The sequence below is a fragment of the Poromitra crassiceps genome (genome assembly GCF_964638095.1).
Source record: "Poromitra crassiceps genome assembly, chromosome: 4".
NCBI lineage: Eukaryota > Metazoa > Chordata > Actinopteri > Beryciformes > Melamphaidae > Poromitra > Poromitra crassiceps.
In genome coordinates this window covers 47,120,109-47,146,752 of record NC_139626.1, presented here as the reverse complement: position 1 = coordinate 47,146,752, position 26,644 = coordinate 47,120,109, and the positions used below count along the sequence as shown (strand labels likewise).

Below are 26,644 nucleotides of genomic sequence, written 5' to 3'. Positions count from 1 at the left end.
CATCACTTTCAAGTTTTATCGACTTTCTCAACTAATCTACAAACTAAATTACATTTGCCACATATGCCCTTGTGTGTTTGTTGATGTTTTACAGAAATGTATCTCACTGGCTGAATTTGAGAATAAATGTTAAATGTTGTTTGCTCATTCACTTTTTTATATAAATCAAACATCACGTAGTGAATTCCTTTTGATTCCACAAAGGTCCCACAAAAGATACAAAGATGAAAAGGATTGTGGTTTAGAACTAAAATAGAGTTGCTAGTGAGCTAAAACAGATCCAATATACAGTATGATATACAGTATTATACATACATCGTAACAGAAACGACACAACAGGGTGTGATTTGATTGCTTGATTGATTGGTTTTATTTTGGATATAGAATAACAAAATCCAAGGGATTGACATGTAAAAGTGTAAACACTTATTTCCAACATGGTCCCTGGTCTTATAAAAACAGGACATACAGTAACGCATAGCATCATATAAACCAGGGTTTCTCAACTGGTGGGTCGCGACCTTGAGGGGGTCGTAGACACCTGTGGGGGGAAAAAATCTAACAACCAAAATTATGTCTCGACTGTTTTAGAGAAAGAATTCTGATTTTTTTTTAACTTGAGCATCACCACGTTAACTTGTTTAAAAAATATATAGGTCTGTAATTCAAGATAAGTCTGCCTTTTCATGACATTGGGTTTTTAGCCCTAGTTGCAATTTCGTTGCACTTTTTTTGTTTATTTCATGATTTTAACAGTGAAGTCATGAAGGCATTGTGCATTACTGCACTATTTTTTGTGAAATACATTTGAGTGGTATAAAAAAATCTGAAATTTGGGTCGCAACTTAATGAGTAAAGGAAATTGTGGGTCCTGAGGCTATAGACCAGTTGAAAACCACTGATATAAACAATACAGAACAGTCAAGATTAAAGAGAACAAGAGATATAATATAAACCAACATAAATTCAAAAAACATTTCAATGAAAGGCTCACACATTACTCTAGCTTACCCAGCAAGAATTTTTTCAAAAGGTTTTTAAAACCATTCAGAAAATTTGCAGACTTAATTTCATTAGGGATCTTGTTCCACTCCTCCCCCATATAGGAATGTACTTCTCCCAACTTTTGCTTTTCAGATTGGGTAGTTTCATGTTTGCCACACTAGCCTTCGTATTCAGGCTATGAGTGTCCTGAACAGACTGAAAGTACTTACTAAAATAATTAGGACAAAGGTCATGTAATATTTTATAGACCATGAGAAGTTTATAACGCTAATGTGCGTTCTTGGACTGAGGTTAATAAGGATGACCGTCATTAGTTTGTTTTGGGTTTTTTGGAGCCTGTCTTTACTCAGGTCATCCCAGTTTTTGGGGCCGGTTGTGCATGCACAGCCAGGACCCCTACATTCGACTCTGTCGCCGATTTGCATATTTGAGCACCGATTCAGGTTCTAAATGTCTTTCCACACTCCCAGCATGCATTTCGGCATAAGCAGAGGCACAGAAGCAGAGAAGACGCCATAAGCTCCGGAAAGTTTTTTACTATTTAAAGTTTTATTTCATCACTAAATTAATTTCTGATGACTTTTGATGCCTACAAGCAGGGTAGTAGGTTTCAATAAGTGCCACTTTACGAACATTTATGGCGAAAAATGGCAAAAAGTTCCAGAGCACAATTGGCTGCATCTACATCAGCTGTGTTGCTGCGCGCATAGCGTACTGACGGTCATCTGTCTATCTGTCTGCACGCGCGCACACACACACACAGCGCCGCAGCAGGCAGAGGAGAGGTTTCTACACACCGCCGACGAGACTAATCTCTGCTCTGCCACTTCGAGTGCACAGCGCTTCTGTCTCCCTCCCACCGTGTGCTGTGTTCTCTCTCTCTCTCTCTCTCTCTCTCTCTCTCTCTCTCTCTCTCTCTCTCTCTCTCTCTCTCGTCCAGAGAGAGAGAGAGAGCTCTGTGTCACTTCCTGAAAGTCTTCGCTCTTAAATGTTTATATACTTGGCCAATACCTATCTATCATACAAACAAAGCAAGCTGCCAAACGGTAATGTCTTCATTTAATTAATGTAGAACGCAAAACATCGTTGTTTTCATGTGTGTAAGCTATGGATGCATGTTGTGTGATTGGAAACTGTGTGCACTGTGTACAGTTTGCATAGACTGAAGGTGCGTACTTGTGCGTACATAATGTATGTTTTCTAAAGGTGTACTAACTCACTGTAAAACATGGAATGTACAATTTGTCAGAAATAGATTAAAAAAGAATTAGGCCTAATTATTAAAATCTAAAGTAACCGTAGTTATTGTAGAACCTAAATGGTTTCATAATTGGGAAAATAGGTCCAGATAAATAATTCTGTTTTGGATTGCGGTGCGTGGGACCCTTACATCATGTCACAGCTTGCTTTTCAGTTTGAGTGTGGAAGAGGCTGTCTGACAGAAAGAAAAAGCAAAAATAATAATTGGGGAAAAAATAAAACGGAATTTAGAAATAAATCTAAAGGATCTCATTGCTGTGTTTTGTCTGTGTATAAATAGTTGGTGGTACAGGACATCGCCATGCAGTGCAGAAATGGAAATTTTACCATGCACCGGCCCTATGCCAGGTTTCGACCTGGCCTTGTTTTTTTACATTTTCTGTCGTCTTATAATAAATGAATGAATTCATTCATGACAGATGTTAAGAAATACACAATGAATAGATAAAACCCATACACCAGTATTAACATTGTCGAGGAATTAAACACAATAAAGTCCAGGACTTGTTTCCATTGTGGTCCTCGTACAGGTACAGTAAAGTGTTTATAATATGAATCAAAAGAAAATTAGATCAAAATAATATCAATACAAAGTGGGATGTGATTGTCTGCTGGCTCACTCGAGTGGCTTTTCCCCTAAAGATCCAGAAGAAAGAAAGACAGACAGACAGACAGACAGACAGACAGACAGAAAGACAGACAGACAGACAGACAGACAGACAGACAGACAGACAGACAGACAGACAGAAAGAAAGAAATGTTATGGTTACTACAGACAATACCGAGACATCAACCCTGAACAATAGAGTACCACAGGGATGACGTATTTTTGTAGGCTTTATCCAGAAATTGCCGCCATTTGGTTCTTCAGTGCAAAAGTGAATGGGGTTTTAGAATGGGGATTTCACTTAAATGCATTATAACCACATACCTTATTTTATGCATTTAACACATTCACTGCCAGACGTTTTTTTTTTTACTGTAGTTAGCTTCTGCCAGAGGGTTTTTTTGAGGATTCTGGCTCATCTTTCAAGACCCGAGGATTCTTTTCTGCTAAGATTTTGTGAACACACAATATCTCAAAAGAACTAATAGAATGTGTGCTTTCTCTGTCTAAAAGAGTTAGTTTGTAGAGTTAGTAGTTATGTAAGCATTAGCAGTTGAATACAGCATGGTTTCAGCGTCAGAAAAATTATTCAGAGATAAACGGCTTTTTGTGAAATTCGATAGAACAGTCACTTTAACCATTCATTTTTGGCATCAGTAAGACTTCAGACATCTAAACAATAGTTTTGAACAGTAATTTCCTCCATAACAGCAGGAAACCCCCCTCTGCTTCCAACTCCTCCCTCCGTGTGTGTTCTCCTCCTGCCTCCCTGGCTCTCCAGCGGGCGTGTCACAACTAAGTTGCTGCTGCTGCTGTGCCTGTTTGCGCGGCCGCTGTTTGAGGAAGTCTGGGTGGACTCGCTCGTTTCGTGGAGTTTTGGTTGAGAGCTTTGATGAAGGTTTTGCGATTCTGGTCATATTTATGCTGCGTGTTTCAAAGTGTGCATCCAATCTATTCTTGGAACCCCCCACCGTTGCCACCGCTGTGCATCAGCGCGAAAGTGAAAGCGTTTTCGCCATCAATTTTACAGTATGAGAACGGCTTCCTCGCGCTTTTCCCTCCAGTTTTGGGTCGCCTCTTTCTACTGTGGAGAGACATGTCGCCACTCAGTGCGTCGGTAAAATAGATTATACACATTCAATACCTCCAATTCTGGTGTAGGAGACGTAAAAGGGTTAGATCAACGTCCCACCGTCAAAAAAAAAAATCAACAGCTGGATTCTGAAAACGTGTTAACACGTCATTGGCAGTGAACGTGTTAAGTGAAATCCCCATTCTAAAACCCCATTCACTTTTTTGCTGACGAACCCGGACTCATTCCTGTGATTCTCTATAGCAGGCTGTGTTTCATACTCACAGGTGATTGGTCCGATGGTGAGGGGCTTGATGGGTGCAGATGTGGAAACAGAGCGACGCCCCCTTCTGGAGCAAACCTGTGAAGGAGAAGGGGGGTGGGGGGGTGGGGGGGGGGGGGGGGGGGGTGTTAACACAAACCAACCTAGGCCACAAAATAAAACATTGGCATGTTACAATTCTGTAAACCACTGATATGTTCAATATTAACTTACTGAACCAAATAATATTATATTTATTATATTTCAACAAGTCCTCCAACCACAGGAGTGTTTCCAACATCAATTTGAAAATGTCAGTTAAAAATTGAAAACATCACAGCATTCATTTGATAATGTTGCGCAAATGATAACTTGGGTTATGGTTAGGCACGTAAAACAACTTGGTTAAGCTTAGGGTTTGGGTTAAATAACAACATTAAATGTGACTTGTGGTTGAAATGCAGACTTTGAACATGCTGGGACATGAACCCCGGTGTAAAAGGCGTACGCATATCCACCACCCCGACATGCCACTGTGCCATTGAAACCCACGTTGTGAAGCCCCCCGCAGCATGGGAATTGAACCAGGAACCTACAGCATTGGAGGCGGACGCTCTAGCAAGGAGGCTAAAACCCACGGGCTCTAGCATCAGTCACTAGACCATCCCTCGAGTCTGAGAGGTTTATTCACTGCACAGCACAACCCACTGACTACCGTTACAATAGCGTTATTTACATGATATATCTAGAAATGTTGATATGACGCGTATTGGTTCACAAAAGTTCACGACACTCCATCCATGGATTGCAGAAATGTAACATGTCAACATTTTATTTTATTTTATTTATTAGAGTGTAGTCTGACTCAAACGCAGTAGGCTGCCGGTATAAACTCTGCCATTGTCCATTTCAGGTTCCCCTTCTGCTCCCGGTATCGGCGTGTTTTCAAAGTACGTGTCGCTATGTAGAAAACAACAACCTGCGAGTTAGCAACCTACATGCTTAAAATGGCAAGTTTATGTGTTACCGAATGAATGCGAGTATGCGAGTGGTAGCAAGTAATTTGGTTAAACTCCTAGTATAAAGACCTGTTAACCAGCTCCGCCAAGGGAGCTAGCTCTCTTAGTGGCAGGCCTGTAGCCAGGGTTTAAGAAATACAGAGAGAAATACCGAGGTCATTTTAACGCGGCATGGGGGTCCAGGGGGGGCTTATTCCCCCCTGGTTAGAAAACGTTGTCCATTTTAAAGTAAAATGCTAGGGTAGATCTATAAAGAACTACAGACATCATGTTAGATTAATATCTCCCCATATATATATTCTGCATACAGGTCACATGGCAGAATACTGCTCAATTAAATACAATGGCCCATCTACACAAACATCACTTACTGTAACCAAGGTTAACTTTGAAGCAAATTAATATTAGGTTAATCAATGTGAAGTCACAATATTAGTTACATTGTTATTTTATCATTTACTTTGCGTACTGTTCCTTTAACTAGTGAAATGGTGAACAGCCAATCAGAGTGGCGATAGCGCTGCTTGCTAGAGAGAGAGAGAGGAAAAGTAAAGCTGCATCTTTCTTGCGTCAGATGCACTTTGACAAAAACAAATTTAATGTTGGAGAAGAGAAATTAAGACAAAAGAAGCAAGTTTGAGGAACAGTCAACCTTTATTTTTGCCCGTTTTTGGAAGATTTCGTGTTCACCTGCTGTCACCTTACTGGATTCCTGTTTAGTGTTGAGTTTGAAGCAGGATTTGGCCAGGTTTATTGTGGGGATCGGTTGCTTGGTGTTGGCACACTGAGCTGGGGAAACCAGATGGCGAGCCACCCGTAGGAGAGATCGCATTGTTGGACGGACTCTTCTGCTGCAAGACCACTTCCAAGGATAAGGATTCTTGATTCATCATCTACCTGGATCGCGGTAGGATTAAAACATTCCGTATCGTGCTGCAACAGGCAGTGAAGTTCATCGGACTGGTACAGGATTTAACGAGGACTGAGAACACACCTAAGAGTGATATTTGAGTTATTGATCATAACAGATCTGACTATTTTGAGTTTTGATTTTGATACTGTATTCACAGTGGTATTTTATTTTCCAATTTATTTTATGTTGAATGGGTAATGCCAATGGGTTGTATTACTGAAAACTACAACTAAAGTAGACTAAAATAGGCCTAACTGAGAAAAGAACTTGAAATTGAGTTATACCTCAAAGGGAAAATAACCGTTCAAAGGGAACTAAATAACAACTTAAAGGATAAGTGGAAATTATCTCTTAAACTCAAATAGGTTTAAATCAAACTAAACTGAGATAAGAAGGGACATTTGCATATCTTTTACTTTGGCTTTTGGTTTCAAGGGGATTTCATTCTAATTCCTGTGTCTGTTAAATGTGTTTGTGGTACCAATCTATATGTATGTCTACTACTAAATGTTTCTATAAATAAGCCGGCAGTTCAAAATTATCCCCTGGTCTGTGGTCCGTTTTTCCTGGTTTATCCCTAGTTAATACTGCTCATCTGAACCTAGACCCTGGTCCTAGTTATCTGTAAATGTCTACAGTGCTACACATAGCAGAATACTGCTCAATTAAATACAATGGCCCATCTACACAAACATCACTTACAGGGTAGTTACTTAGGCTACCCATTCACTTTAATAGAACTGTCTCCAAACTCTAGCCCCAATCTAGCCCCAATGCAAAATGTGAACGTTGTGGTGAGCTATGTCTCTTCCTTCTATAGCACACAGAGAGGAAGCAAATTGTTGCATTTTTTATTTATTTTTTAATACCGAGGTCATGACCTCGGTGTCCTCAATGGTAGCTACGGGCATGCGTAGTGGTTAGCGTGTGCCCTTTGGAAGTGGGATGTCGGTGCCGCTCCACCACTGGGCAAGCACTTAACATGGGTTGCTGCCAGGACTCTCAACACAACGCAGGCTACAGGCTACTCTTTTATGTGCTATTTTCTTATGCAGGGATTTAGACATTTGCTTCCAAAACAAGTCACCCCAAATGCTATTTTGCAAGGACACCGTCACTGGGCTTAGCCTCGCCCAAGATGATTGTGATTGGTTTAAAGAAATGTAAACAAGGCAGTGTGTTTTTTCCCCTATACCAGAATGAGCGTAGGTTGTGCCAGACTCTCTCCAGCGCTACTGCGCTAGTGAAGTGTGGAGATAGTTTGGCCAAGCGAGACCAGGCTGTGTGACTCACCGGGGTGCAGGGGGCACTGTTGCGCTCACACATGCTGAAGCTGCAGTGCAGGAAGACGTCTCGGTCCTCTCCCCCATCGAACAGGAAGAGCAGGACAGAAAATCGAGCACGGAAGGAGGAGCCACTCTCATCCACTCTCACTTGTCGATTGTCACTGGGACACCTGCAGACAGACAGACAGACAGGCAGGCATACAGACAGACAGACAGACAGACAGACAGACAGACAGACAGGCATACAGACAGACAGGCATACAGACAGACAGACAGACAGACAGGCATACAGACAGACAGACAGACAGACAGACAGACAGACAGGCATACAGATAGACAGACAGGCATACAGACAGACAGACAGGCATACAGACAGACGGGCATACAGACAGACAGACAGACAGGCATACAGACAGACAGACAGACAGACAGACAGGCAGGCATACAGACAGACAGACAGACAGACAGGCATACAGACAGACAGACAGACAGACATGCATACAGACAGACAGACAGACAGACAGGCAGGCAGGCATACAGACAGACAGGCATACAGACAGACAGGCAGACAGACAGACAGACATGCATACAGACAGACAGACAGACAGGCAGACAGGCATACAGACAGACAGACAGGCAGACAGACAGACAGACAGGCATACATACAGACAGACAGACAGGCATACAGACAGACATCATCACTTTTCCATTCTCTTTGGGCACAAACATGATCCGAGGTTACATCACTGATGATGTGTTCAGGAGCATTCATGATAAGTATTTGATCAATCAGTGGTTAAAGTATCTTGTAAAGTATCTTGTAGTACTGTTGCCTCATAGAAAGATACCCTCGTTAAAACCATCCTGATCATGTGACCTCATCAGCTTGCTGAAATGACAATGTAACCAGACCAATCAGGGACTGTGTCCTAGTTGATGATATAACCGGGCTAGTGTCCTCTAGAGAGAGAGTGGCGTCAGCGGAGGACCAAAATGCGAGACTCAATAGCCAATGAACAGCCAGGAATGGGTCTCGCGCTACTTTTGCATGCTAAAATAAAGCTGATATAGTACAATTTGATTCAAGGGGGGAAAACCCTTTCAGAGTACAACATAAACTGTGTATTTTTCTGCAACTCGATAGTGCTGCTTAATCCAGGACCTTACTTTCTGGAACTCTTGAGAGTAAAAAACTGGTCCATTGGAGTGAATGGAGATGTCGGGACTCTTCTATCTATACGGCTCTGAACCGGGCCAGTTAGGAACGCGTCATAGTTGCCCACGTTGATTGGTGGAAGGAGTTGTCTGTCAAGGCTAGTCCTCCCACCCACTGAAATCAGTGTGTGTGGCTAGAAGTTCAGACTGATACGTGATGCGAAACAGAATGTGACATGGGTCATTCTCCCAAACGAGTGCAGTTTCCACTTTGAAATTGTCAACATTTGCATCGAGCGTAAACTTATTATTGGCGTTCATTATAGATGAATAATGTGTGACGGGGTGGTAAGTCAAACTACATATACAAATATTTTTTTTACAAAAAAAAAAAATGTTTTTATTTTTAATTGAATTATCTTATGTAAACAGGGACACACATATACTCCTGAAAATAATAAATGTTTGATAAAAATATGTTTATTTGGTGATATTTTGGAAAAAATATTAAAAATACTATATTACTCTTTAAGAATAGTATTTTCTCATATACAGTTCCACTAACAAGAACACTTGAATTAATAGCTTTAAGCTTTGGAAACGCACCTCATCAAACATTGCGGACGCAAAAGGTACTCGGATGATACAATGACCCACCCACACCTCACATTCTGTTATCAGGTCTGTTTTAACCAGGCTACCAGCAAGAAGGCTGTGAGTTCTCCACTGAGTTTGCAGGTTCTTCCTTCCTTTGTGTGGGTTTCCTTTCAAACTGTTTGCAGTATATGATGTGTATATCAGTATGTGTGACGTAGTCTGCATATCCATATGCACTAGGTTTCCAAAAAAAGACATCTGTAGGCTCCACAGGGTAGTTGAGAGAAACACGACACAATCCACCATCACTCACATTTTGATCAGGAAGTAATGGGACTATTTTTCTCTGCTGCAGCATACACTGCTGTGGGGTGAGAGGGTGGCGTGATCTGGTTTTGTTGATGGTCAGGTCGAATCGTAAATCATTTCACATGGAGCCGCCGGATATGTGGGTTGGTCTTTGTGTTGGGTTTTGGAGACAAACACCATTTGGACTTAATGATCGCAGTAGTTTTTCTAATTGGGGAAACTGCGCCCACACCTAAATGCTACACTTCCCTGTTTGTAGGTTCAGATATCAGCCTTATTTGACTGTTTCTGCTTGTCCTGATTCACTCAAAAGAATAGCTCCAAATAACCCCAAAGTCACTGTGCCATCAAAATGATTAAAAAGCTGTTATATTAAGGTTAAAAAAGTTACATAATGGGGCTTTGAGAGGGAGACATACTTGTTGTGAATGAGAGAGTATCTGATAGGATCGTCAGGGTTGGAGGAGTGAGTGGCATAGCAGTCCTCCAGGACGACCACAAAGCTGGGGTCGGTTTCGTCCACGAACACGCCCACGTACAGCGGGTCACCCAGGGGCAGAGAGACCCGGCCGGGCGGGTATGGCTCGGTGTAGCCCGAGGTCCGGAACAGAGACATGGAGGCGCTGGCTTTGGTACCCGAGCCAGAAACACCACCTGAGAGGCTGCCAAGAAAACACAAGACTTAAAAAATTATTTTTTTAATTAGTTAGTGGCAGATGGACAGTCCTGCTAACAAACAAACGCCACCAAAAACATAAACTCCTTGGTGGAGTAATAATCTGGTTTTACTTTGTTTGTGCACTTTATTTTGAAAGATCAGACCTAAAACTGTTGTTTTCTAAAATGTAACTTTCCTCTGAGTACATTTTGTATGCAGAGCTACTTTTTACTTTTAAGTAGGCTTTTACACCAGTATCATAATATCAGCAAAGTAACAGTACTTCTATTTGAGTAGTAGGATATTCGAGTAGGCTCTTTCCACCACTGAGTATTTTAAAGTGTGTGGTCACAGTCATGAACAGAAATGAGAAAAAACTTCTTACAGCAGGTAGGGTCTGACAGCCACATCCAGGCTGGTGTTGCTGTGCAGGGGATAGGCACAGGAGAAGGGGACTCTGACAGGGAGGGCCCAGGACAGGTTTACAGAGTAGACAAATAAACTGTTGGAGTAGATCACATGGCTGCTGTTGGTCTGAAACACAGAGGTGGATTGAATGATCAGTTAACTAAAGGATCGGGTCAGCTAGAGACTCAGCCACAAGCAGCAGGGTGGCCAAGTGTTGTTTAGAGAAACCTGAGTAGGTTCATACTAGGGTAGGGTCATTTTGCCATTACATTCAATACAAATGCACTTTTTTGCAGCCATAGACTGTATAAACTGTATAGAATCCACCCATCCAGGTGTCATGAATGGTGAAATTAGCTATAGAGACCAAAAGTTATTTATTTATTTATTTATTTATAACCCTGAACTCTGACCTCCCTGCAGGCGAGTGAGTGAAAAGCTTCCCTATGAGGATCAATATTAGTAGTTGTAATAATGAACGCTGCAGGAATAAACAATACAATTAAAATACATTAGAATGCCATAAATCATATGGTTAATCTAGTGCGTAACTGTAACCTCACTGTTGCCCAACCTGGCAGGATAGGACAGGACAGGACAGGACAGAACAGAACAGAAAGAACAGAACAGAACAGAACAGAACAGAACAGAATAGGCTTCCAAAACACTCAGATAGCAGGTAGTGGTCAGATCTTCACCGTCAGAGTGTTTCCACACACGCCCGCCCGGCGCTCCACTCCATACCACGCCTTCCCGTGTTGCACGCTGGCGTTGGAGCAGCGGATGTCTGCCAGGTGAGCAGAGAGCGCGTTCAGGTCAGAAGACGCCAGCTCAGCCACAGACAGAGCTATCTGGAGCCGCTCACGCCCACACACCACCTGAGCACCCTGCAGTGCAGGGCGCGGCACTACAAACAGACATATGAGGTCAACAAAGAAAGGGGGAGTGGGAGAGAAACAGGAAAATATGATAAGTGAGACCAAAGTCAGACCAAAGTGACAGCAGATCCTTAAACACTGACTTACAGTATTTATTTTGTGTACATTTTGTCTGCAAGGAGCTACTGTATCTGCTGGTCCCTCTTGGTCATTGGAGCACTTTTTGGTTGGAATCTGGTTGCAGTTGGTTAGAGCTCAACTTTTTCTCTTCCTTCAATACTAAACCTGCTTGATCCTCTCCTCCTGCTCGCTGTCTGAATCTCTGTGAACTCATTGAACAGAGCTTTGTGCAGCTGAGAAGAAATGGGAGAAAATCGTAGCACCCTCCGACGATCTCTCTGCTGACCACCTCCTCCTCTCCAACTTCACATCTGCTGTGTCGACAGCAAAGACTTCCTTCTTCATCTCTGAAATCCACTCTTCTGCCTCCAACTCAGTAAACTGTTTTACACCTTCTCCTCCCTTCTCAACCCCCCTTCCCTCTCAGCTGATCATTTTGTCACCTACTTTGCTAAGAAGGTGGATGAAATCAGCTCTTCCTTCCATCATCCAGCCACTAACAACACTATTTCTTACTCCAAACCTGCTTCTCTGCCCCCTGTCCCTGGGCTTGCTTCCTTCTCTCCCTTCTCCCCTGAAGATGTCCTTAAACACGTCAGGTCTAACCGAGCCACCTCTTGCCCCCTTGATCTTATCCCTTCCTCCCTTCTCCAAACCATCTCCACCGACATCTTCCTCACTACCCTTATCAATTCTTCTCTGTCCTCTGGTCTTGTTCCTGCCTCTCCACACGTCTCAAAGACATCAGTGCCTGGATGTCTGCCCACATCTTGAGAAGACAAGAGCTATTCTTCCTCCCGGGGAAAGGTCACTCTCTCAGAGACCTCTCCAGCCCCATAACTAATTTCCTGCAACCACATCAACTTGCACTCATTTGAAAATAGAGCTGTCATTAACTAATGGGGATTTTTATGTTGTCTTTTATTGTAGGTCACTTATAGAATATAACTAAAAGTGTCAGGGGAAACAATAGGGAGTAGAAAGCAGCAGGACGAGTCTATTGAAACTTTTTGAGGCAAGCTAGGTTGGCCCTCCTGTCGGGAGACAACAGTAATTTGTGCAGCTTGTATTTACCTTCACAGACAACACCAGCATCCTCTTGGTGACTGCAGTTGTGGGATCCAAACCGTTGGTGGCTGCACTCCGTGAGCTTTGATTCTCCACCTGAGCACCTGACATCACCGAGCCAGACGGGCCCTGTGCCTTGTCCAAAACGTGCTCTCTGTGGGGCTGCCAGGACCCTGCCACAGCCCAGCTGTCTACACACCACCTGGGCATCAACCAGGTCCCAGTCACCATCACACACCGTCCCCCACTGTCCCTGGTGGAAGACCTCCACTCTGCCAGAGCATGAGCTGTTCCCCCCATCAGCCAGGCGGACCTGCCCCTCCGCCGCTGTGCTGTTGTCTGCTGCTGCTGCCGTGCTGCTGGGAGTGGCCGGTGGTCGTGAAGTCGTTGGCGTTGTTGTTGGAGGTGAGGGAGTTGTATCGACTGTCGTGCTGCTGGGAGTGGCCGGTGGTCGTGAAGTCGTTGGCGTTGTTGTTGGAGGTGAGGGAGTTGTATCGACTGTCGTGCTGCTGGGAGTGGCCGGTGGTCGTGAAGTCGTTGGCGTTGTTGTTGGAGGTGAGGGAGTTGTATCGACTGTCGTGCTGCTGGGAGTGGCCGGTGGTCGTGAAGTCGTTGGCAGCGTTGTTGTTGTTGTTGTTGGAGGTGAGGGAGTTGTAAGATCCACTTCTATTCAAAATGAAAAACAAGCAGTGCAACAATTAATGCGTCACAGTTGACAAGTATACAGTTCAGAGTGAGAACAATTTCTACAGTGCTTTTGGATATGGAATAGATATGATGCATTTTCTTGTAACATTAAAATGTATTAGGTAAATATTTGTATTGGGTTGATACCTGCACAGTAAGCAATAGAGCATTTAACTGGCGTCACAAGCTTGTAGACATAGTAGTGTCCAGAACAGTATTTGACATGGATAGGAGATGAGGAAAAAGCGCAGCAGCCAAGCCACCAGTGGCCGCAGACGCTGCGTTGTACAATCTCATCTGAAAGTGTGGGATGAGGCTCTGTTATCCATAGAGGAACGCGGGTTCCACACATGTATTTAGGCACACAGCTCTCTGGTATATGAGCACTGCTTTGCCCCAGGTACAGGCGATACCAGCCTTGCCAGTTAACGCTGTTGTCACACCGATAGTTATTGTTATCTCTGGAATCGTAATCTGTTGCACGCCAGGCGTCATTCAGTACACTGTAGTAATCACACGGGTCTACACAGCGGAGGGCCCCATTGACATTGATGCAGTCTGTGCCTAATGGACAAGACCTGCCCCCACAGGAGAACTGAACCGATCTGGTGGATCTGACTTTGGAGGGAGGCAGCAGGCATTGGAAGGAGCCAGGCGTGTTGTAACAGAGGTGGGGGGGGCTGCAGGGTGGGGCAGGGAGCGAGCATTCATCTACGTCCACACAGCCGCTCTCTGGAGACCAGCCGTAACCATGGCCGCAGCAGGAGGCGGAGTCACGGCAGAGCTTTGCACTGTAACAGGCAGAGGTGTGAACTCGTCACATGATTTGAACTTGAGACAACAAAAATAATATTATTTAAAAAGTGTGCCACAAATCAATTCATTTCCTGAATCAACTAACATTCTATTCATTCCCAGCACGTCAACACTTCAGTCCCCAGATCCAATTTGTTTCAACAAATCTAACAGTATCCAATCAAGTCGCAGGAGAGAACCATGAAGAATTAATGTTACGTTACTGAGCGCCACCAAAGATGCCAAAGATCATTTAGTTTGCATACAAAAAACTATGTGGTGGTCAAATAAAAAAGAATTGCAATAAAGCGTGCAGAATTGAAAATTACAGATGGGGAGGACTTGTTTAGGACTCAAATCTCAAAATGTAGGACTCGAGACTTGACTTGGGCTTGAGTGCAAAGACCTGAGACAAAACAATGACTTGGTCCCACCTCTGGTTACAGGCGAGACCGTCGCCTTCGAAGCCGTTCTTACAGACACAAGACAAAGCCCGGCCACTGGACGTGTGCTCCACAGTCACACAGCTGGCCTGGTCGTGACATTCATCACAGCTGAGGACCAGTGTTTCTGTGAAAAGTGCAAGAACAGTTTGATACATGACAACAGTTTGATACATGACAACAGTTTGATACATGACAACTGTTTGATACATGACAACAGTTTGATACATGACAACAGTTTGATGCATGACAACAGTTTGATACATGACAACAATTTGATACATGCATTTGTGAATTTCCAATCATTTTTCCAATGGAAATTGAGAGAACAAAAACAATAGGTTACATGCAAATGACATAAATGATGAGATGATGTGCTTAATAATTCATAAAGGTGAACATCACAGACAACCGTCAATTATTTGTGCTGTTATGGTTATTATTAGGTTAGTTACTCACTTCTACACTAGCTTAGATTGTGTTACTTATGGACGGAAATATAGTGAAAATAGTTTATCCCCCCTTTTTGCTGGGGACCCCACTTTGAAAACAGGCTACAACTGTTGTGAGAAGCTGGTGAATTTTTGCACATTTTCAATGCAGGTTGATTAAACAATCTGGATTATTTAAACAAACAAATGAGATGGATTAAACAGCTGTCATCTGGTGCATTTTAGGCCCAAGAGAAACAGAGTTGATCTGGGAATAATTTCTGGCTGAGCAATGCAATGCACCTAAAAAAAAAGTAAGCTATTTACAGTTAGTTTGTCAGTAAAAGATTTGATGAATAAATAAATCAAAACCACTCCACTACTGTACTGGTGACATTAGCTGTCGTAAAGACAGTGTAACCGCATGCAGCCGAGACGTTGCATATATCCCAGTGTTTGCGGAGATTTCAGCCTCCGCACGTACCGCGACCGCCGGCTCTAAACTCGTGTTGGCTTGCGTAATGCAATGCAACGACTGTCTGGCTTGTGAGCTAACTTACTGCTTGATAAAAAATAAATAAAAAGAAGAAGGGGAAAATATAATATGCTGCTACTGTCGTGTAAATCTATAGATTACTGTCAGGTCATCACAGCAAAGTGGAATTTTGATGTCATCACTTCCTACAGTATTAGTGAGCTGGATTCAGTGTTGAGAGACTCATTCATCATTGGACAATACAATGTCAATCTTACCGATCTATCCAATCAACAACCAATTCGGTTGAATAAATTAATTGATTGGTAGTGATTGGTGAGGGCTGTTGAGGCTTCACTGTTCCCTGTGAATTGCATTTGTTTTTCAACCAATCATAGAGATGAGATAAATGACCAAGGAAATGAAACGCCCTCAGGGGTAATGTTATTCTAGTGTACCCCTGAGGGCACGACAGACAGCGGGGGACAGTGCCAGTGGGGCACAGACTATGTCTGCATGCCGCTCCATCAGTGCCCTACAGGTGTCACTGTCGAAGCACATGAATACCATGCATTTTATTAAGAAAAAACACATTTGATTAAAATTTTATAAAAAAAAATATATATATTATATAAAGTCCCCCATCTCTTCTAAAAAATAAGGGCGGCTCATCCTCCCTACATGCACTACATTAATAACCTCCGCTAATAGCCTATGTGCATTGTCCAACAAGTTTTCTCAATTCATTTCCCTCTTTGCGATGTGATAAAAGTTTCTCAGTGAGTTATAGTTGATTGCCTCACTGAATTATCTGCTAATACCCAATTTTAGCATTTGATGTCCTGGCGTGGCAAGGCTGTGCATAATGACATATCCAAAAGGAATTTTACTCTGCGCTGCGATGAATAATGACATCATCACACAACAGTCTAAAACCTAATGTTAATTTAAAATGAGATATTCCTCTAAAACTGGCTTCAAACGGCCACAATTTGAGGAAATAAATGTAGGGGGACCCTATAGCTCTCTGGCTATAACTCGAACCAGGGGTAAGGGTACCCCCCAAAGTGCACATATATTACGTTGCATTACATCATTAAGCCGACACCTTCATCCAAAGTGACTTACAATAGCACATTTTGTCAGTCAACAATCAACTGTGCAACTTAGAGGCCATTTACACCTGGCATTAACATGCGTTTTCTGCCATCAGATTGCAATCAGATTGTGCTTGACCACTTGATGATCCACTTGGATGCATTGTGTACACATTGAACACAAGTGTATATGCAATGTGTCCTCTCAATCTGGATACAGCAACTGTATGCGGATTGAGAGGACACCCATTTTGTGTGATCAAATTGCCATCAGATTCCAATCTGATCACCCAAAACGCATGTTCACGCCAAGTGTAAATGAAATCAGGCTAATGTGGTCAAGCACAATCTGATTGCAATCTGATGGCAGAAAATGCATGTTAATTCCAGGTGTAAATGGCCTCATTGTCTATGTCAGCTAAGACTTCTTCAAAGGAATAGAGTAACATTTGTAGAAACTAGGAATCACATAAAACCTTGAATGATTACTAATTGAAATTTGTTCTGGGTCAAACCACAGATTGACTGGACAAACAGGAAAATAAAAAATCTCTGATATCTGTTCGTTCAACTCACCTGGATCGTCATCACTAGTTGCATCCTGCAGCACAAAGCATTGAAACCATTTGTTTAGTCATGACATCAGATATGACAGCTGCAGTGCAGCAGATACACATGTGTGATGACATCAGATATGACAGCTGCAGTGCAGCAGATACACATGTGTGATGACATCATGTGTGATGACATCATTCATGTGTGATGACATCTGAAAACCCAGTGAACCTGTGATGCAACTCACTTGCCAGAATGAAACATTGACATTTGACATGTCTGCACTCTGCAAACCAGGATATCATCTCAATGTGAATTTTAAACAAAGCATCGGCCTTTGATGGGTTGGGTGTAGCTCAGGAGGTAGAGCGGGTCGTCCACTAATCGCTTTGGATAAAAGAGGTCGGCGGTTGGATTGCCGGCTCCTCCAGTCTGCATGTCGAAGTGTCCTTGGGCAAGACACTGAACCCCAAATTGCTCCCGTTGGTGTGCCAGCACCCTGCGTGGTAACCTGCCGCCATCGGTGTGTGAATGGGTGAATGTACCTACTGACTGTAAATCGCTTTGGGTAAAAGCGCTATATAAATGCAGGCCATTTGCCATTTACCATTTACCTTTTACGTGTCTAAAACGTGGCATTCAGAGCCTTTTAACTTATTTTAACTTACTTTGAATTGGGTTTAAATAAACAAAAATGTATTTCTATTTTATCTTTTAATGGATTAAATTAAAATAAATGGGAGTGAATGTGAGATTGATTGATTTTGGAGACAGTGAGACATTATTTTCATTAGTTTAATTTTATTTTATTACATGATATGAGGAATACAACTGACAGAACTGTCTTTAGGTAGTCTGTTTCTGCCCGTCGGACATTGACACAAACCTAAACTAAGCCTGACCGTTAGCCTGGTCCAGAGCGGCTAGTTCGGCATACGTTACCATGGTTACTGAGTGGGGAATCCCCAATCAGTAACCATGGTAAGGGATACATGAATAAGCCAAGATGATGGAACAGAAAATGAGCCAGGCTTATGGAGAGAAGCCATGCTAGTTCAGAGCTGAGCTGGGATTGAGAATTTCAGATAAGCAGAGGTAGATGGAACGGAATGCTCACTTAAATGAACAAGGCTTATCGAAATGAGCCAGGCTTTTCCTTTATAGCTGGCTTGAGGGAATACCCCTTGGTTATATTATAACGTTGATATACATGTATCTAGAAACATAATATTTTTGGTTCACAAACGTTGACAGTCTATGTATCCGTGGATTGCAGAAATGTACAATGTCAATGTTTTATTCTGGTGACCAGGCTGAGTGGTCAGAGGGTCAAGCTTACCGGAGGAGCGGAGAAGACTGTCCTGCTCATCAATGACAGAAGGAGGATGGGGAGAACTGGAGTCATGATGAAGGCTCTCTCCTGTCCAACTTCAAATCTGGAATACAGTAAAAATCAGAGCATTGCGTCAGCAGCAGCTGTTCAGTCAAAGTTAAGTAACAAGTCAATAAATGGACACCTGTGTATCAAAGTCTTTGAAACTCACCTGTCAGAGATGACTGATGCTGGATGCTGCAGCTTTGCTTTTTATACAGCCAACACAGGGCGTGAAACTATGGCACGCCAGGGTGTGCCTGTGCCACCACCCAAAGAGGCAGCTGGCACACCCCAAAAAAAAGGGGGGGGGGGGGGGGGTAAAGTTTTTTGTTTGTTTGTCTGCAAAACACATCAGCTGTCATGCACAGCAGTAGACCAAAAGTTTGAGTTCTGTCACACCAATTTCATTTGATCACATCGATAAATGGGCAGATGAATGTGTACAGGATTCAAAACAAGGGCTACAGCAACTGGATCGAGTCTTATATCCACGATATTCAAGGGAGCGCAGCCGATGGTCTAAATTGTAAACTGCTTTACACCCTCGCACCACTGAGCACCGAACCGATACATCTGGCGCTGTGGAGCAGTTGATCCCGAAATGACACAGCCGAAGAAGTGCTTGACCACATTAGCTTGATTTCATTTACACCTGGCATTAACATGCTAACCCAAAATGGGTGTCCTCTCAATCTGCATACAGTTGCTGTATGCAGATTGAGAGGACAGGTTGCATTTACACTTGTGTTCAATGTGTACACAATGAGGCCTTTACACCTGGCGTTAACATGCATTTTCTGTCATCAGATTGCAATCAGATTGTCCTTGACCACTTGAACGTACAGGTGTAAACGCCCACAAGACACATTGAAGACGGATTGCAATCTGATCGGCCAAACTACCTCTGGAGGTGGTCAGGGACGCATTGTGTACACATTGAACACAAGTGTAAATGCAATGTGTCCTCTCAATCTGGATACATCAACTGTATGCGGATTGAGAGGACACCCATTTTGGGTGATTGCAATTTGATCACCCAAAATGCATGTTAACGCCAGGTGTAAATGAAATCAGGCTAATGTGGTCAAGCACAATCTGATTGCAATCTGATGACAGAAAATGCATGTTAATTCCATGTGTAAATGGCCATGTGTGTCTCGGGGTCAGCCCAATGTTCCCAGGGCCCAATGTTCCCAGGGCCCAATGTTCCCAGGGCCCAATGTTCCCCGGAGGTTGTAACAGTCCTGGAAACACCTGGAAAGTCTGGGACAATCCTGGAAACAACCTCCCCGGGTATGAATCTTAAAAATAAGTAGTTCTGTATTCGGGACAGCCCTATGGTAAATACAGTTCTAAAGTAAACAACATTGTATTAATATGCATGGTACTATGCGTCAAGGTACATGATACACACCCGATTAAGCCATCTCTACCACTCGGTTGAGGTATGCTATGCTAAAAGAAATCCACTAGAGGGCACTCTGCTTTTTAACAGTAAGCCTTTTCAGTCAGTCTGCTCTCTGCTCCCAGGAAATTGGAAAAGAAAATCACTCCTCTGACATGTGGACTAATTTTGGTTAAATTTTCAAATGTAAGCTTAATTTTCCACACATTATATCATCTAACATGATGATGTTACTAAACAGAATTATGTAACTTGATGTAACTTTGAGCTTGACACTTTAGCCCCAAAGGGGCTCAATGAAGAAATTGATATAGTATGTTTTCTGTGAAGAGGGGGGTGTTATTGTTTATGTTGATGAGCTATCATGACATTTAATTGTTGGTAATAGGTTCAATGGTTGGTTGATTGTTTTATGTATTTTGCCTGTATAGTTAAATGTGTACTTGTCTAAATTCAGAAATGGTCTATAGAGAAGCTCTGTGTTTTAAGTGTTATTGATATGTGATGTTTAATTTTTGCACTTTATGGGCTTGAACTACTGGAGCTGTATTGATTTGATGATGGAGTGATGAGCTTCAGGTGTGTGACTGACAGGGGACGAGCCTGGTATAGATAGAGGCCCTGGGCCCAATTGTTTGTTAGTTACACTATATGCAGCTACTGAAGAAGGCAGTGGCCGAAACGTCTGGCTTCACCATTGACATCATGTAAAAATAAAAGAAATTATTCCTGAGTGCGGGTCAGTTTATATTCTATTCTGGGTCTAGACTAGAGAGTTTATTTAACAAGGCTGTGATTATCCAAGAGCTCACAATAGGTAATTTTATACGGTATAGGGTCAAGTGAAAAAAATTGTATCATTACATTTTGAAATGGTTACTATGAGGCTATATTTCATCACACATTCATATGATTGGGCTCTTTGGATTCACAGGAGTCTCAGCTTTGTCGCCATAGCGAACTTATGCAATTCCATTACTGTTTTGGCACCAGTGTGCAGAAATAGGGAAACAAAAAAGGCAAGAATAACATATTTTCACTTTCCCCTGCTAGCCGGGCGCTCCTCGCTCTCACTGAGCGTTAGCGCCCGGGGACCCTATTAGCATCTCCCATCAGACCAGCGTGCTGCTCTCGCGTCTGGGTCTTAAAACGAGTCCTTACCTGCACACAGAAGCACACAAACAATGGCATCTGCGTGTTTACTTGGACTCACCTGTGTGTTTAGGTTGCCAAAAGATGAGATATTTTCTTAGGCTACATTTCTTGGTAAAGTCAGGTAAAGTCCCAGCAATTGTCACATACCTGAGTGTGTGAAATTTGTTCTCTGCATTTGACCCATCCCCTGGGGGAGCGGTGAGCGGCAGCAGTGCCGCGCTCGGGAATCATTTGGTGATCTAACCCCCCAATTCCAACCCTTTGATGCTGAGTGCCAAGCAGGGAGGCAATGGGTCCCATTTTTATAGTCTTTGTATGACTCGGCCGGGGATCGAACTCACAACCTCCCAGTCTCAGGGCAGACACTCAAACCACAAGGCCACTGAGCGGGTCATGGTAAACATGAACGATGAACAATGAGCTGTTCTATTGAGTTATTGACTCGTAAGGTATTTCAAGCTTTAAAGAGAAGGCAGAACAATTACATAACATCAGTATATAGGTAGCAAAAGTCTTTGGACGTAGATAGAAGTTCAATCTCACATCACAGCATGTACCAATACAAACGTGGGGTCTCAGCAATTTGACAGATTCTCAACAAGGCAGTCTCTCATCAGAGCCATAGCCACTCTGATCCACATCGCTGAGACCACCAAAGCCAAGACTACAAAGCAGAACACAGAATGTAAAGGCTGGCATCAATGTTTCAAAGCCCACACACCTGATAGTCTGGCAAAGGTGAAGCAGGTCCTCATTGGATGTGCCCAAAGCGAAACATATCAGACAGATGTCTTGTCTCAAGCAAGGAATGGACATCCTGAATAAGAGTCCATTGAGGAAGTTGGATCCTGTGTTCGATGATGATGGACTCATGAGAATCGGGGGCCGGCTTTATCACTCAACTATCATAGTAGAGGAGAAACACCCGCTCATCATCTCTGGCCGCAGCCACATCGGCAATCTACTCATCAACTACTACCACGAAAGAGTCCAGCACTTGGCCAACATCTTTTGGGAGAGGAGGAAGCACGAGTATCTCTCTACACTCCAGAGTTATTCCAAATGGCAGAAGAGCCACCCAACATCAAGGAAGGAGACCTAGTGCTTCAGCCAGGTTAAGAGAAACCAGTGGCCCATGGCTTTGCTCACGAAAGCCTTCCCTGCAAGCGATGGTAAGGTCAGGAAGTTGGAGCTCAAGGTCACCAAATCAGGGACCTCCAGGACCGTCCTCCACCCCATCACCGAGGTGGTGGTACTCATGTCCCCCTAGGGTTACATGTAGGGATGGGACTTGATACCCGGGTCCTTAAAGACCGGGGTCCAAATTTCTCAAAACCCGAAAATCAATAAGGTCCGACTTTATCGATACTGTTATCGAGTAGCGGCCGTTGGTCCATTAATTCCCCCCCACCAGTCTGAGTCTTTCCCCTCTCTGATCTGTGCGCTGAAATCGCTGTCAAGCGCCCTGTCTGTCACTGACTCAAGCCTGTGTGCTGCCGTGCCATGCAGACGTGAGTGTCTTAATAAAACTTTTAATTCGATTAAGGATTGAATCACGCGCATCACGCTTGATGTGACACGCCCGCTGTTGACTGCTCATTTGATCGTTAATTTCATTTGGTTGCGAACTTGCGTGACCGACCAGTCGACACAGGAGGAAGCAACAGGATACTGAACGCGTTAAATGATCAAAAGCTTATTGGCTACCCTTCACCAAAGTGAAAGACAAACCTGAAGCCAAATGCCACCCAAGGTATGCATTGTCCACGGACGCCACCCAAATCCCGTTCGTTGACATTAACCACTTGATGAAATAATCCCAAAATATGCGGTCCCAGGCAGTGATGAAAGTTCCTTGTGCCATGCGTCCTGCTCTGTGACACGTCATGACATGTAGGCCTACCGTTGTCCGACCATAGGAGGGCAGGCGGCAATGTAGCCTAATACTGTAGGTGACCGTGGGTATAGAGCAGGGGTGCCCACACTTTTTCAGCTTGGGAGCTACTTTTAAAATGACCAAGTCAAAGTGATCTACCAAACATATTTATTTATATATATATACACTGAGTATACAGTGGAAAACAGTGGAACAGTGGAAAAACAGTGGAAAAACAGTGGAAACAGTGGAAAAACAGTGGAAACGGTGGAAAAACAGTGGAAAAACAGTGGAAACAGTGGAAAAACAGTTAAAAAAAAAAAAAATCTTCCTCAATGCCATGCAATCGACCACACTACCTTCGCGATCGACCGGTCGATCGCGATCGACGTATTGGGCACCCCTGGTATAGAGCATTGATTGTATATATTAGGTATAGATGCTAGTCTACCCAGTGTGGATATTCAATGTGTATTCCGTAAAAAGACTTGAAAAGTCTGGAAACAAATCATAGTGGTGTAAGGATAACAGTTACTCGGTATGTGAATAATATTTATTTTCTTTATTGTTGGAAAAAGTGTTGCTGAGTGCTGATGTCTGTGCTGCTGATATTATTTTACTATTTGCATGTCATGTGGGCCCTATTCCTTTTCAAATAAATGCACAGCAACAGCATCAGCAATTTTTTGTTTATTGGAGGCGAGGCTAATCCTTCTGTTCAGAAATAAAACAGTCACAGACTCACAGTTAAGCAATAAAAAAAAACAGTTCTGTAAAAAAAAAATTGTCGTCATGTCTTTCCACCAAATAATACAAAAGAAAAGTATTGATAGTGGACCCGATAAGGACCCGGTTCGTTAAGCGGACTCGAAAATGGTATCAATATCAATAAAAATTAATGAGTCCTATCCCTAGTTACATGGACTCTTGTCCTACAGGTGTTTAGTCTTTAACTCATTCATGGCCAAAGACGTCTTTGACGTGTTATCAGGAATAGCCCTCCCAGCCAATGACGTGTTTGACGTGTTTTTGTTTTTATTAGTGCAGCGCGTAGTTCAAAGACTTCCCCAGCCTGTGACATGTTATCAGGTCCCTAGCCTCAAAGTCAAGCCGACAACACGCGATCAAACACATACCGCAGCTGTTGTTTTGAAATGAGCAGGAGGAAAAACAGAAAACAGAGAAACGCGCTTCCTTGTGCAGAGGAGAAACGCCATTGAAACGCCCCTCGGCGCGCTGCACGAGCTGGTCGGCTTGCTGCAGGGCAGCGGACATCGATCAGTTGTTCGCGGTAGTCAAACCCGTGACCAACATGATCGATCCTGGTCCCTGGACCGCGTTCCTGTGTGCCACCCCGAAAGAGACGAGACGGAGTCACAAATTTGTGAGCAGGAGGAGAACAGCAGCCTCGCCACAGAAATGGCTTTCACACAGAGCCAAGCAGCACGGCCACTTTCTTTCGAGGGCGAGGAAGACTGGACTCCAATGCGACAGGACCCGGATGATCTCGCGGTAAGGTGTGTGTGTGTGTGTGTGTGTGTGTGTGTGTGCGTGTGTGCGTGTGTGTGTGTGTGTGTGTGTGAGAGAGACTACACTGATCTCTGCATTCTATTCTATGATCATGAGCGAGGTCAGGGAGCGAACGTGACCTTAAACACCTCAGTGCCGACCATATTTGGGTGAATGTTGAGAAATACAGGAAGCCTAGAGTCTGGTGGAAATGATCAATTCAGACAGTATGATGAAATTGTAGTAAGGATGGCACACGGGATAGGGGCGGTATAGGTGTGTTCCGGTGGAAACAGGAAATTGTTTCGCAACAGGGTGAGAACCCACAGTGACTTCTCAACAAATCACTATAAATAGCCTGGAAAAACACATCAGACAACACATCAGAGGGCTTCTTTTCGCCGGCGGGTGGATACTATGCCAAAATCCCCAGCCAACCAGAAGCAGTTATGGGGACTGAAGGGAAAGGAAGATGGTGCCAAGCAACTCTAAGAAAAGAGGATTTTTCTAATCATCCAAAAAAGGACAGCATGAACTCAGTGATAGCTCACTCAACAAATCTGGTATAATGCTTATAAATTAATTTGAATAAGGCAGCATTTTTTTCTAGTAACAATTTAAGAATATTGGTTTTATTTGGCTGTAAATTTGATGTGAACAAGGCAATGTATTATTCCCGGTAACGATTAAGAAGATTGCCTCTCTGAGTAGAGAAATGGGTGGTTTTGTGACTCGTATAACTAAGCTATTTTTAGAACGGATGCAATAAGGCCACATATAGACACAGTCAATTTATTAGGATACAAGTTACAGTAACTAATTAAAGTACACTGTGACTGTGAATTTCAAGTGAATTAAATTTAGATGGATTTAACCACACCACATGCATGTGTGATTGATTTGGGTTGAATCAACGCGATCGATCTTTTACATGGTTCAGTAAACATGAGATTTTGGGAAGTGAATCGGCAAGAGAGGTAGAAGTGAAGTGAGTGAGTTAAGAAATCAAATCCATTATGGTGCTGATTATGTTATTGAATGCATTGGTTAAGATGTTGATTATTGTTGGTGCATAAGAGTGTATTGAAATAATTTTTCTGCTCAAGCTTTGCTATTTTCCTTTACTTAAAATTCTTAATTGAGTCCATTTCCTGTGTCTACTTAGTGTTAAACAGCCTCTCCTTTGTGATGTATATGCTAGTCTGGTCCACCAGATGAAAGTTCTTAACCGTTAATTTGGGCAAGAATCATCGCTCGTTTTCATTCGACTACAGTGACAGGGGAGGCATAAAGATATTATATGCCGTCACTGGAAAGCAGAGAGTGTCGCTCTTGGAAAGTAAGAGGCCAACATAGCGGGGAAAGTATACTCCTCACTAAAACTCATTTGAAATGTTACATTTAATTCTGTTTAAAGCCCCCCTCCAGTGTAATTTGTCATTTTTAAGATATTTCATGTGTAGCTATGTATTTCCCTGCTCTGCTAATTAGCCAAAATGTTCACCAGTGTATTTTGTTGACAAATAACCTTATTTTGGGCTCCAAGTCCTAAAAATACGCTTGGGCTAAAAACAGGTGATGACGTCAGACCGATTTTTTATCCCATTTTTATCCCCCGTTAGTGCTAATTTTAATGTATTTATCCTGGTTGCTGCTCCACCCTCTGCCAATCTGGGGAGAGCCAAAACTGGCTCCATACTTCCTCCGAGACATGGGCAGTAGCCAGCCGCTTCTTTTCACCTGACAGGGGAAGCTTCACCGGTAGGACATAGCACGTGGGAGGATCACGCTATTCCAATGAGTTCCCCTCCCTCCGAACAGGCGCCCCTAACGACCAGAGGAGGCACCACATCAGCGACCAGGATATTGCATGTTTTGGTGAAGGGGTTCCTATATGAAGGAAACCCCCAGGGGGCATGGGGAGAACATGCAAACTCCACACAGAAAGGCCCTTTTGACGACCCCACCCGGGCGGCGGGAGCTCGAGGACACGCGGACGGGCACGCATTCCTTCAGCGCTCACAGCGTCCCAGGTGGGAATCGAACCCAGGACCTTCTAGCTGTGAGGCGACAGCGTTTACCACTGCACCACCATGCCCCCCCTAGCACGCCTATTATAGACATTTGCATGCTCATTTGTTGTTTGAAGTCACATGGTCTGTTAGTTTGCATGCTGCTCATTGGTTGTTTGAAGTCACATGGTCTGTTAGTGACATGTTAAGAG

The 26,644-nt window shown here is 43.3% G+C and overlaps 1 protein-coding gene across 1 annotated transcript; it reads right to left on the bottom strand.

The window, feature by feature from the left end:
• Positions 1-343: 343 nt before the first annotated feature.
• On the bottom strand, positions 344-18,533 carry LOC310775477 (uromodulin-like). The gene is made up of 11 exons (XM_083635631.1): positions 18,440-18,533; positions 17,122-17,146; positions 14,534-14,669; positions 13,452-14,095; positions 12,624-13,283; positions 11,250-11,458; positions 10,529-10,677; positions 9,905-10,147; positions 7,432-7,594; positions 4,230-4,305; positions 344-2,901 (listed from the first exon to the last, which is right to left on the bottom strand). Exons 1-11 carry the CDS (start codon positions 18,503-18,505, stop codon positions 2,882-2,884), a joined length of 2,391 nt encoding a protein of 796 aa, XP_083491757.1. The 5' UTR covers positions 18,506-18,533; the 3' UTR covers positions 344-2,881.
• Positions 18,534-26,644: the final 8,111 nt, after the last annotated feature.

What these genes read in the sequence shown, in the direction of transcription:
- LOC310775477 (XM_083635631.1), bottom strand. Translation starts at nt 18,505, where the DNA reads ATGACTCCAGTTCTCCCCATCCTCCTTCTGTCATTGATGAGCAGGACA. An exon ending in GCTGTCAGACCCTACCTGCT is followed by an intron (nt 10,148 to 10,528) that starts GTAAGAAGTTTT and finishes TTTTCTTGGCAG; the next exon opens with CCTCTCAGGTGGTGTTTCTG. An exon ending in ACAGTGCCCCCTGCACCCCG is followed by an intron (nt 4,306 to 7,431) that starts GTGAGTCACACA and finishes TCTCCTTCACAG; the next exon opens with GTTTGCTCCAGAAGGGGGCG.